The following is a 13,451-nucleotide window of genomic DNA, read 5'->3' on the forward strand; positions in this document are numbered from 1 at the left end:
ACAGACAGGCAAAGTAAGAAAAATGTTGCTTGAGAACTCACTTTGATTTCAAGATATTTGTATGTTTTAAGATATGCTGCTGAAAATTTGTGCTTTAATGTTTATAAAGTTTTAACTTTTTGAAATAAATGTCTGCTTTCATTCAGTAATTTGTCCGACTCTCCTGACCCCGTTCCCCCCATAATTTTGTAGAACTGAAAATTAAAAAAACCAAACATCTATAATATCTGTTGATTTAAAAAAAAAAAAATCAATTCCCCCCCCCGGCCAATTCTGACAAACCTAGCCACAGGATATTATTTCTTCCAGAGACAGCACTACTTCATGTTTAGGCTCGTGTTCATTCTATACCTTATTAGAAGTCTATAATGATCTTGTAAATGGTTCTATACACTGAGTAAAGTGACATATCTTGATCTTGCTGGATTTGTCTGTGGCATCTAACATGTTCATTAAAAGATGAATGTTTGGGCCCCAATCTCATGGCTGGAGTCCTATCTCACTGATCATTCTTGTCACTGGGTTTGTGGTTGGAAGAAGGGAAAAAATACCCTTGTTCTCCTGACTTACCATGACACAGGATTCTGTTTGGACCCATTGCTTTTATTCACACTTTATAGCCACCTAGCGATCAACATCTATGGTATTTAATCCATCTTTATCTAGATCTGGTCCTTCTTCCTTTTTCTCCAAGTGGCTTTGCCTTCATTTACCATGTTGCATAAGCGATACTTAAGTGGATAAGTGAGAACCTCCTGCTATTAAATATAGATGAGAGAAATGCTGTTTTGTGGCCCTATTTCATGGAGTGCTGTATTTTGAGGTTAGTTCTCCTCATATTTCTCCTTCCCCCACAGCCCAGTGCATGCAAGTGTTTGATTATTACCTGCTGTTTCATCAAATCGGTTAATACAAATCCATTTGCTAAACAACCTTTCAGAAATGAATGGATTAACTGCATAGAAGACTGCAACCCTGGAGAGCACACTGATTCTCTCCAAGTTAAATTATTCTAGCCATCTTCCATCCCGCTTTTTTTTCTGGTACCTGAGTATTACCTCCTTTTTCAGAAGTCTCCATTGTTTACCACTACAGCAGTTGATCTTGTTTCAGGATTCTCCAATACTCACTGCCCTAAACACTTCATACTGATCTGCGGCTTCTTTTCGCAAACTCACACCCACGTCCGTCTTTGATACTCATATTTTGGGGTCACCCTCTAAATATCAAGTCTTCATCCAAGACGCACATAACATTTGCTGGAACTCTCCGACCTGGTATTAACATTACCTATTCTTTTGCCACATTTAATTGATTCAAGTTCTATTTTTAACATGCAAGATCCATGTTTGTACGCACTGTTGGCTGTACCAGGTTTGGGGCATAAACACATTCTGATCAGTACCTTCGTACACGTGAAGAAGAAGAGTGCAGTAACAAGCTCTTCAAAATAACCTGGGTCTAAGATGCTGAGTAGCCAACAGCAAAAGTTAGGTGAAAAAAGTTGCATTTTTTGTAATAAAAGAATTACCATTTCCGTTAGTGTGTTTCATGCCATACATACTACTTACTAGGCTGCACTTCATTGTCAGCAAAGATTACACCTGGGATAAGCAGCAGCATTTTCCTAATTGCTATTACAAAGACTGAATTTTTGTTTTGCTTTAAGTGTTATTTGCGCATTACACTTGAAAATGTGATCTCTACATGATGCATTTTTGATTTTACTCAGGTACAGCACTTCCTCAAACAAAAGAATTTAATTTTGGCTGTTCTGCTCTGTTCATATTGTTCCCATCATCACAGATTATAATTCTGTGCACAAGCATGAACTGCAAAGGAGGATTTTAAAATGTGAGAAATTGTTTTTGTTTAAAAAACACTTCTAAAAAGCAGCACACAACTTGTGGCCCAATAAGAAATAAGGTCAGTCAGCCAAATGTCTTTTATTCAGAGGAAGATTACAGAGTAGCCTTATGCTTCTAATAAAATAAACTCACTAGATTCAACTTACACAGCCCCCCCCCCCCCCCAAAGCAACAGAACACCTTTGAGAGCTGAGCTGCTTCAAATCCTTTGAAATCCAGAGACCTTCATTTGTTTTTCCAACATAAGCAATATGCAACCACTTAATACTTTTTAGCCACCGTCCAGTCATCTGCAAAGTTGCTAGACATGATTTGTAACAGATGCTTCTTATCTACTTCATTTTTAAACTCTAATATGTTGACGAGGAAACCAATCAGACAACTCAATAGAAATCAACATTTCTATCTTCTAGGTCAGGTTATTTGGAAATTTCAGGAAGCCAAATTGACTGCTGTCATGTTGGTAAGACTGGTTATGCATTCCAGACATGAAATTTGTAAATAAAACACCATGACTGTCAATTCAGAGTTAAGACTTTATAAATTTCATACAACTGCAGAAAATGGCAATAAGATTTTTTTTATATTTTTTTAAATAAAGAGGAAAAGTCTTGATGGAAAAAAAATCCATCCAAATTTTATTCACCACAACCTGCAGGTCAATCCAGGATTAGGCAAAGTGCTTGTGTTCCACTCCATAAAACTAGACTAAGGTTCTCTGAACTTGCAAATAAATTGGAGTGCGCTGATCATGTAAAATACATTATATCTACTAACGATGGTCCTCAAGATACCTGGAAAAAGTCCACTATAAGAAAAGCTACCGGTCTGATATAATTTATGAGCAGTATTCTTAGGGTTATTTTAATGTTGGAAAAGCTCAATGTAGAAATTATGAAACCTACTGGTTAGAAACCACCAGATGTGGGTTACTCTTTAATACTCAGGCTCTTCCTATTCCAAATATTTCCCACTACACAAAATCCATTTTAATACTAGAAGAACAGCATAGGAGGAAATCCTCCCCTTTTTACCTGATATTTGAATTACTTAGTTTTAAGTATTATTAGTGTTATATGATTAGCATCAATTTTGACAGGAGAAAACAATTCCTCTTGTCAAGAACTGAGACACATCTAACATACCAATATTGCTATTACTGGGTGTCAAAGCGTTTAAATTCATAGGGTTCCAGGCAGATTAAAACACATCCTTCCAAGTTTTCTCCAGTCTGTGAGCCCGTGGTAATTCGGTACCTCCATTCTGCCTCCAAATGACACCTTTTGCCTCCAAATGACACTAACTTTTCATCTGTTCATCAGACCTTTTCGCATGCACAGATATGCTAAAAGCTACCAGAATCCATACTATCCAGCAGCACACACTGGCAGACACAACACAACTGCACAACACAATGAAGTCCTCCATTTAGAAAATGAATATAAAAGAATGAGCACTCACACCTATCTAAAGGTCAGAATAGCCTTTTTAAAAGAAAATGGCAATCCCCAATGTTTAGCTTTGCCATTAACATTACGGTAGCGCCCCCAAAATGCTGTGTGTCACACAGGTCACAAAGGAATGTTTGTTTTCTCGTCAGAAAACTTCTGGTCAGACTTACCATATTCATCCTAGAAACTACCAGTGACAGAGCAGTTAAGTTGCTTGCCCAAGGGCAAATGGCAGTCACATGAGGAAGACCCAGGTTCCCTGACTCCTTGTCTCATGCTCTAACTACTAGATAACAGTGCCTCAGTGTAATCTTTGACTCCTTCCCTAGATTATTGCTCCTTCCTTCGTAAGAACAGCTAGCTTTAAAAATAATGGAAGCACATGCCAGCACCCTAACTTAAAAACAAACAGTCAGTCAATCTCTCCTTCATCTTCATTCGTTAAGTTACCTTCCGCCAGTAGCACCACCTCTCCCATTTAGAGAGGAGTAAATTCTCACAATAAACCAATGATCCTTTGCCAGAGCAGTTTAGCGGGCCTATTAGCTTACTGTAATTATGTTTATAGCTATGAAGAGCAGTAAGATATATATATATATATTAAACATGTAAATTAAAAAAAGATGTGGGAAAGGAAGCCTCAAAATTAGATGCAAAATAAAAGCTACTAAAAATAAACAGGCTAAGATGGGCAAAATAGAGTCATGTTGTCATTTGCTGGGAAAAAAAATCCAAATGGATAAAAAAAAATAAACTGTTTATACCACATGTCCTTCAGCAAACAGAGCCTGAAGTAAATCCTTCTGGGCTAGCTGACTCGTCAGCAAAGCCAGGGGAAAACTAAGACGAAGAGCAAATTTCCCCTGTTATTGGCACAGGGGCAAATATCAAAGGGTGAAGGCAGAACACCCAAACTTGCACACTGCACATATGTGTCGAAGCCATTTACTTACATGTAATGACCGTACGGCATACACTGTGTACAAGCTTAAGGAATCTCAGCCCACCTACCGTCCTCCTTGTCCAGCACCATCATCTCAGGGATCAAGAGGAGTCTGGGTGCAGATGCTCTGTCTCCAGCAGCCTTCACTCAGGGAAGAGGAGAACTAGTCTCTGGGAACACAGATGAGCCACAGCACAGCTGATCGTCCTTTAGCAGCCAGTGAGCTCTAATTACCCAGTTGTCCAGCTTTTAACCTAGATTGCACTCAGTTAGAATTACATTCAGAAATGAAGCACTTTGCAGATACAAAAGCAGTCTCACCTACTTTTGTACCTCAGAATTGCAAGGAACTAAAACTGCAATTTAGAAAAAAAAAAGGGGGAATCAGAGCTGTTTCTTTGGTTCTCACCTTCTAAATGTCTCAATTTGCACAGTATAATCTGTTTTAATGTAATTGCATTTGATAGCTCATAACCCTGGCTGTTGCAACTACACAGCTTTCAACCCTTACAAAGCGTTTTCCCTTGGATTTAAGATGAATCTAAATCTCAAATTATATTCAGACAGACAGAGGGGAATATATCTAAACCCGGCGATTGCTGCCTCTGTCTCTCAATTTGTGCGCTTTGCCCACTTGCTCCTGAATAAATGCACGCATTTCCCAGGGACCCCCCTCTTATTCTTCTGTCCGGATTTAACGGTGAATATAAGCCTTTCTAGCTCAGCAGCACCACCTGCAGTACAGTATCTGTAAATTTAGTTTTAACAGCTAGTGAGGATCTTTCGTGTTTCAAACATTACTAACTTTGCCTCTTTTTAATGCTGTTCATCATCACCGATCAATTTTCATACACAACATACTCTCTCAGTATTTGTCTTTATGTACTGCATCTTATACAACTGTGTTTTACTTTCACGTCTCTCTAGATATAGATCTATCTCCAAAGCATTCCCCCCTTTCCTGCTTTGCTCATTTAAAACTTGAAGTGACAGTTTCAAATGACCTGTAGCTTCTAATGGGTTAGAGACTCTCCCTTTCCCTACTAAAACTTAAAATTCCCTGCATAGATTCTAAGACCATAGCCCTGTCACACTGCCTTCTTCCATTATTAACTCTATTTCACAGATGTGTCACGGTTTAGAACTTGATGTAACACTTCTCAAAGCTCATTTTGACCTTGTTTTTCCATGCACACTTCAGAAATTTTTAAAATACACTCTGTGAATTTCAGTACTTTATACAGCGTTTCAGATAGTACAATAATTTCTAAAAATTGAGCGCAGTACTAATCCCTGCCCATTTGCTCTACTTGCTCAGAGACATCATTGTTGCAGTTAATTCTACTAATACTGGAATATAAACTGACACACTTTCCTCACATGAGTAGCCCTTACTCTCACAAGTAGCCCATTGTCTTCAATCGTGTCAATCAAGATTGCAGGATGAGGTCCTTCAATACGAAGTGCAATCTACAATTTCAGGCACGGGGGTTTTTTTAATCCAAGAAAACATTTTATTCTCATTTTAATGATCTTTCTCCCTCCCCTTTACATCTGATACAACAGTACTCTTTTAAAGCTTGATAGCAGGCTCAAGTTATATATCCTTAATACCTATTTTTAATTAGATTCCTTATCCTCAGCTCAAATGGCTTTTTCCTTCCCCCTTCATTTTGAATACTTAATCCTAACAGTCCTTGAACATATTTGATGTTAAATATATTATTTTGCATAGAATCATTTTCATCCAGTACTTAAAACTTCTATTCTTCTCCTTCTAATATAGTTTTCAAAGATTGAAATTGTACTTTAGGGTAAGAATGCAACAGCTAAGTGATAATTTATTTTAACTACTGTAAGTTAAAAAGGAAGGGGACTGCAGGCCAAAGATGTGGTAACTAATGCCTGCTAGTTAAACATTTTTGAATGAACACTAACATAAAAGTAGGAGTTTCTAATCTAGCATAGGTAAATATCGTAATATTTCCTCTAATGTATTGCTAGCCTTTATTAAAAAAGGTATTCCAACTTTTTTTGCATCACACCTTACTTTTGACTCTTTTTTTCTACTCCACTGCCCCAAAATAGAAGCAATACTTTTTTCATCTTTGTAAAGAGTATATTTAAAAGTAGCTATTTTGGTAATTACATTAAGTTTAAGCTTTTCGTCTACATTAAATAGCTGCTGTGTATTACTGTTGATCTTTTTTGGTAAATATACATACAGAGTGATTATGTAGCTGTCAAAATTATTATGCATTAATATGTAGCGCTGTACCAGTATCCATTTTATTCCTGCATTACTTCTACATACCCAATGACTTGGATTCCCTTTTGCAAACTCATAATTCTTGCATTAAACAGTCCTCTCACACTCGCTCATTTCAGACACCAGTAAAAAAAAATACATACATATATACACATACATATATATTACATATATCCTGTAACCCTTAAAACACTTTACTAGCAATTAAACAGAATCAGCTACAATTAACCCAATCTTTTGAATTGGTCATATTTGAGATCCGCTTACTGATGGGGTTGTTTTTGTTTTTTTTTTTTAAGCAGAAGTTCTGCTCTCCACTGTCAAAGCATTAGCAGTAATTATATATTTGAGGAATATCTATAATAATCCTGAGCTTTGTAATTATCATATTGGACGCTGGGCTGGTTTGTTTGTGCAAGTCAAAACGAAAGAGACCTACAGGGCCAAATTCAGCTATGGCACGCCAGAATTGCATAGGTGCAAATCTCTACAGATTTTGGCTCAGAATTTTCTTCTTTAACTACGGCTCTGAAGATTCATTTTGGAAAAACACTGCATCAGTTTCCATTTTAAAATATTTTCTAATATTACACTCTGTTCTATCAATCGGGTTATATTGTGTCACTTCAGACATATGAACCGATTCTACCTAACAGACATAACTTGGCATGGTGCCGCAATACCTCAAGTCAGGAACCTGACAATTTTTTGTCCTCTCCCCCTTTACCCACAGTGATATTTGCAGAGCCCTTAGGAAAGTAGTACTGTCTTTCTGTTGCCCATATTGACACCAAGAAGTGTTTGTGTCAAGGCAGCTTTCCACTTACTAGGCAGCAAACTGATTATTAGACCCTGTGTGATGGTGACTGTGTCACCCTAAGGCTTGCATACTCCCCTGAAGCCCTCATTGGAACACGTACCCTGAGGCTGGGAGAGCAATCTCCTCCAAAACAACAATACAGCTGGACAACCAGCTCTCAGGGATGCAAAAGTAAGGAGCACATTATGACTTCTACCTAACAGGATGTGAGCTCTTTGCAATGCCCCAAGACTGCTGGAGGAATGAGGGATTTAAACAATCTGTGGTTTCCCACATGGATGCATGCAGCATTCATTAAGCTATCACAGTGCCTTCTTATGTAGAAGAGCTAGCTTTTTAAGATTAAAAATGACTCTGCAAAAAAGAAAAAAAAAGTGAACTGGGTATCTGTGATCTTCAACTTTAGGATTTTTAGAAGGTTAAAAAAACAAAACAAAAACAAAAACCAGATCTGTCCCCAGAAGGAGACCTGCTTGAATTAAAAAAACAGACCCATTTTCACTAACAAGGTCTTTCAAGACAAGCAACTGGTACAGCTAGTGATAGCCTCCATTTTATTCCATTTATAACCTGTGCAGATCCAGCATCCTTTTTGACATTCACAACTGATCAAGCAACTGGAGCTCCATCCAAGTCAGGCAGAAAGAGAAAGGAAAGCATAAAATAACCTCCTCATAAAATAGTTTCCTCTCTTAATCTTGCCTTCTGTTCCTAATTCCTCTGACATTTTTAACAGGCATAATTTCTCCTCTAGTATAACTTCGCTATCAACAGTTTTGAAGATTCCCAGACATTACTACAGTTTGTTACTCTGATCTCCACATCACGGGTTTCTTACTATTCTTCTTTTTAAGTACATCTCATTCTAATTTCCTCCTTACCTTCACCACCATCCCCATTATTTCCTTTTATATCGCCATTCACAAGAGCTCCTGGAATGAGGGCTGTTGAGAACTGTCTGGATAATCAATGGTTCTAGTTTCACTTCCTTACACCACCACCAGCCCTGAGCTCCTTATGTTTAACGAGTCCGTCTACAATACATGAAAGAACTCAAATACCCCCATTAGCAAACCCTCTTTAGATCTCAGTCTTTCCTCACAGCTCACCTGCTTCCCTTACTTCTGCAGCAGAGGCAGCATCCTGCTGTTAACCCGTCAATCAGATTTAAACAGATATGGGTTGGCAGGCACCCTTTGGCAAAAAGTTAAGGGAGATTAAGACGTTGCCTAGTTTATTATTACTACTGGAGGACTTTCATGCTGAAAGTAAAAAGGCAACCTTTTCCCCTCTAGTCAAACAAAATTTGCACTGTAACAATTTAAGTTTCAGTGATCGCCCATTGTAGCTTACCCTCAAAAATGCAATCAGATGGAAATACAAACCCCCTCGCACATGAGCACGACCAGAAAAGAATTAAGCTTGCTTAACTGTACTGACTTTATTACTGAGCCCCACGTATCATGGTGTGTGGAGGAACAGATGTGAGAGAGGTTTATTTTTCTTTTTACTGAACATTTCATACCTTTTACTTAAACATTTAGATCAAGTTTTCTCCCCTTTACTCCTCCGCCTCCCCTCCCCGCCGCCATACACACACTCCCCCTCACACGCACACGGACACTTTTGACCGGAGCATTATACATCCCATTACTAACACTGCATCAGTTTACTTCAGAGGACTCTGACAAACTAAAATACAATAAAGGCCTCTAAATCCACAGATGAACTTAGCATTTAGCTCCCCCTCCCCACACACCCCTCTGAGCCCCAGTGTGCATTTAACCTTCTCGCTGTTAGAGATCCGACCCCCCTCCCACTCAGGTGGAGCACACAAGCAGGCATATGATTTTTCCTCATGCCCCAACTGATTCCATTAAGGCTTGTGTCAAGCAGGCTCTCACCTTGCAGGGACAGACAGTCCAAGACTGAGGGGGAAAGGACACTTCCCGCTGTCTCTTATTCTGGTCGTCACCCTTCCAAATTAAACCCCGCATCCACCAGGGGAGAGAAGTTTTATGGTAATTTATACAGGCACACAACACATAGCATTCACTGCAATAGGAGGCTTTTCAGTTTGCAATGTAACTGAAGCTGGCATGATGGTGACAAGCTAATGCCACCTGACCTCATGGCAAGTGACACAGTTATATGCCCCAAGACGTCATGCAGTTCTGAACCGACGACCAACAGCATATTCCCTCATCTGTGGCCTCAAAAGCCAGTCACCTCTGTAATGCTCCTATTCCCGTACATAACATGACTGGCATAGCTTGGCTGGAAATAAAAGGGTGAGGAAGTGGTATCAGCAGATGAAGGAGATCAATTGAAAATATCAGTGTTGTGTTACCACAGTTTTCCCCCAATAAGGACTTGGAGGAAAGGACCATTTTCTGAGCTGCACGGACTTCTTTCCCCAGGCATTGCCTATGCCGATGAAGAGTGTATAAGATTACCCTTGCCTTGACCCAGTAGCCACCCATGTGCTCATCCCTAAGTAGAGGGCACTATTCGAAAACACAGTTGTACAAAAAAAAGACAGCAAAATACTGCTAGAATCTGTGATGTCCAGGCATATATATGTTGGCTTCTGACAGGCGATCATGCTGACAATGAACAGTGGTTTCATTTATGAAGAAAATGACACTAGAACAGAATGATTTTAAAAGAATAAAAAAAAGTGAATATGGTGAACTCTTATGGGAAAAACTGGGAGAAGCAATCACCATGCATAACAGCAGGTGATCATGCTTTCAGTACTCACTGATGCTTTGTAAATAAGTTTTAAAGATTGCGGGGGGGAGGGGGGGTGGATTCAAATGCCTCAGTAGGATAAGCCTGGCAAGAGTTTTTAAGTCTGTTGTTACATCAAGCCTGTAAGGATTGCTTTCAGCTCAACAAAAACCATTACCCCAGCACTCTGCAGCAAATAACCCTGGACTGCCAAATTTGACAGCGAAGACTGCAGACTAGTGGATGACAGGGATCCGAGTTATCCTCTCCATTCGCCCCGGCCCCAAATTACAAAAACCACTTCCAACAGCACCCTATTGTTCCCTGTCTGTGCGACTTCAGGATGCAGGAGGCTATTTTGGAGAGTTACCACCAGTCTCTTTCTTTTCTCCTCAGCACCTTTTACTACGTTACACGCCAGAATTAATTTCCCTTTAAATTAGCTTACACAGTCTTTAAATCTTGCCTCCAACCCTGCCTCCCTCCTTGCTCCCAAACGAGTCCAAATGAATTTCTAGCAAGTCTTGACAATAAGCACATGGTTGATCTAAACTTGCATGCAGTCAGCTCTCTCATTTCCACATACACACACCCCCTTTTCTTCCCAGCCTCATTTAAAAAGTAAATCCTTTCCCACAATAAGCCAAGGCGCCCTTTGTGAAGCAGTTTAGCAAAGCTGTGAGCTCTTAGTCATTAATAGCAGGTTTTGAGCCATACGGTGGGAGGGAGCTGGGGGGGGGGGTGAGGGCGGAATAGGCAAGAGGGTAAACACGACAATAGGAGATAACAGACAGTGGACATGCTGGGAGAACAGAAAATACTGAAACTAATGGATTTAAAGAGGCAGGAAACCTAATCCAGGCCAGAAAGATCCAGCGAACAGAAGAACATTCCGTTTGCTGACGAGAGCAAAGAATAACGCGAGTGGGGAAGAAATCGCTTCTTATTCAAGAAGGGCTGGGGAAGTAAATATCCGACAAATCCGATGGAGTTGAGCGAGGCAGTCACCCAAGCACTCCCTTGGACACCCCTCCAGACACACACACACACGAGCCAGCGTGCTCCGATCTGTACAGTAACAGTGACATGCACTTGCAGAAATGCCCCTGCTCCCCCCCCCACACACACACAGCAGCTGTCTCCCTCCTCCTGCAGCTCGCGCTGCCTATCCGGCCGCAGCCAAGGCAGAGGACGGGAGCCGGGCGAGCGCGCTCTGGCACGATCTCGGCTTCCTACCTACCGTCCTCCTTGTCCAGCACCATTGTCCCGGGGGCCGCGGGCAGCAGCTGCGTCCGCCGCTCCGTCTCTGGCGTCCTCTCCCCCTCCAGCCGCCGCCTCTGCTCCTTCGCTCCAGGGAGGGGAAAGGGCCGGAGGACCGGAGAGTGTTTGCAAAGCGCTGCCGAGCGAAAAATGCAGCCGGCTCGTCCTCCCTGTTTTTCTCCCCCCCTACCCCAGCGAGCCAGCCAGCCAGCTACAGTTGCACGACTTTTAACCTAGATTGCACTCAGCTAGAATTACATGCAGCAGCACTGAAGAGCTTTACTAGTGCCCAAGCAATCCCCCCCCCTCACAACTCAAATGCCAGTTCAGAGATAATAATAATAATAATTTTTTTTAAAAGATAAGGGAGGCAAAATCGAGGGCCGGTTCTCCAGCGCCTTCCCAACGGGCACAGTCAAAAAAATTGTTTTAATGTAATTGCATGTGATCGCTCACAACCCCCCTCTTTTGCTGTCGCTATTGCAGAGCTTTTCAGGCTTCCAAAGTGCTTTTCTCTTTATTTCACTCTAAATCTAAAATTATATTCAAAGGCGGGGAGGAAAAATGCGAACCTATCACTGAACGCAAAAGCACTTGCTGCCTGCCTCGCTCTCTCCTCTCTCAATTTATGTGCTCTGCACTCTCTCTTGCTGCTGAATAAATGCACACATTTCCCAGGGACCCTCAGATTCCCCTGTTAATTAAATCAATTCATTATGCTCAGATCTGATTAGCAGCCCCTTCCCCCCCCCTTTGAATCAATTATTCAATACACAAACATAATTGCCTGTGCCAGAGGTGTCTAAGTATTAGCTTATTTAACTCCAAGGACACTAATTACCCCTAGGGCAAGGGAACTTTTCTCATTAATTCTGACAAAACACAAAAGCACAGTTAAAGAGAGTGTGTGTATATACGTGTGTGAGAGAGAAAATGCGGGAGTGTATAGCCAAGGAAAGGAGGCATTGCTTTAACACACGTGTTACTGTATAAATAAGCTCATTTTTCTTTCTGCCTCTTCCATTACATTCTTCTCCACATCTCCCCCTTGCTATACTTTTTTTTTTAAGTAAAGCGCAGAACTGTATTGCAAGGAATGTACGTGGCATTGCTGGCTTGGAAAGTGTTTGCAGCTACACACAAAAAAAGGTGTAAAGGGTTGGTGTAGGGAGCAAAACAGAACTTGCAAACAGTGTTGTTTACCAATGCGAAACCCTGTGTGGCCGTCAATTGTCTGTATTTTAAAAAGCTGTGGAAGAAATAGTCCTACGAAAGCAGCAGATAAGATGACACAATATAGCATGTACTGGTAACAGTTCTGAATTGTTTACAGTCTGAATTAATGTCAATGCCCACTATTAATGTACTTGCTTCCTACGTTTACCATAATGGACTTGATTTCCATTAGTTGAAATTGGAAGGCGGTAAGAGACTAATACAAACTGAAATCAACAATCATTACACTGCCCATTAGAGAGACAGGAGTTGTGGCTTGCAGGTTACCCAAATTTTAATTCCATGTGAACTTCCATGAACAAAAGTATTAATTGATTCCCCCAAAATTGGCTTTTACTTTCTCAAGACTCTTATCGTTAGTGTCCTCAATTTGCACAAGGGCACTGAAGATTTTCTTTTTGTTTCCCCAGGCAATGTCTGAGCTGATCCATTACTCCATTTGCCTATCTACACCTATCAGGAAACTAATGTTAGTTCTGCTCATATACTAGGAGGTTTCATTTAATTTTTCCCCAGTCTTGCCTTTTTTAAAATTTTTTTGTTCAGGCTGGTTTCTATTGATGAGACACAGACAATTTTTGGTATACCTGGAATGTCAAAAGATTTGTCTCCTGGGATTTCCTCCCACTTACTAATTCCACATCATCACATTTACCTGTGTTAGGACTGCCATGACTAAAGTCGCTCATTTGGCAGTTGCAGAGCATTATCTTTAAAGCACACCTTGTACATATCAAATAAAGCCATGGTGAAAAACTGGTAAGTTTGTTGCCAAGCAAGCTTAACTGAAGCATACTCATTACTTGCAAGCATAAATACAACTTGGAACACAATGTTGTGTTCCATTAGTGCAGTACATTTTTCTTTGAGT

General features: G+C 40.5%; 1 protein-coding gene across 3 annotated transcripts in view; it reads right to left on the reverse strand.

Annotated features, from left to right (window-relative positions):
• LMO1 (LIM domain only 1) overlaps window positions 1-11,948 on the reverse strand; it is an 82,197-nt gene extending 70,249 nt beyond the window's left edge. Inside the window, exon 1 of one of the 3 annotated variants that reach the window (XM_084631935.1) lies at window positions 11,325-11,948. In XM_084631935.1, coding sequence (XP_084488061.1) covers window positions 11,325-11,346 — 22 coding nt within the window. In that variant the 5' untranslated portion in view covers window positions 11,347-11,948. Of the gene's footprint in view, window positions 1-4,330; window positions 4,907-9,255; window positions 9,276-11,324 lie in introns of those variants that run through there. The other 2 variants (XM_084631937.1, XM_084631934.1) reach the window with 2 other exon arrangements.
• Between the last annotated feature and the right edge of the window lie 1,503 nt (window positions 11,949-13,451).

This window comes from Lepidochelys olivacea (assembly GCF_965140295.1).
Source record: "Lepidochelys olivacea isolate rLepOli2 genome assembly, chromosome: 6".
NCBI classification, from domain to species: Eukaryota; Metazoa; Chordata; order Testudines; family Cheloniidae; genus Lepidochelys; species Lepidochelys olivacea.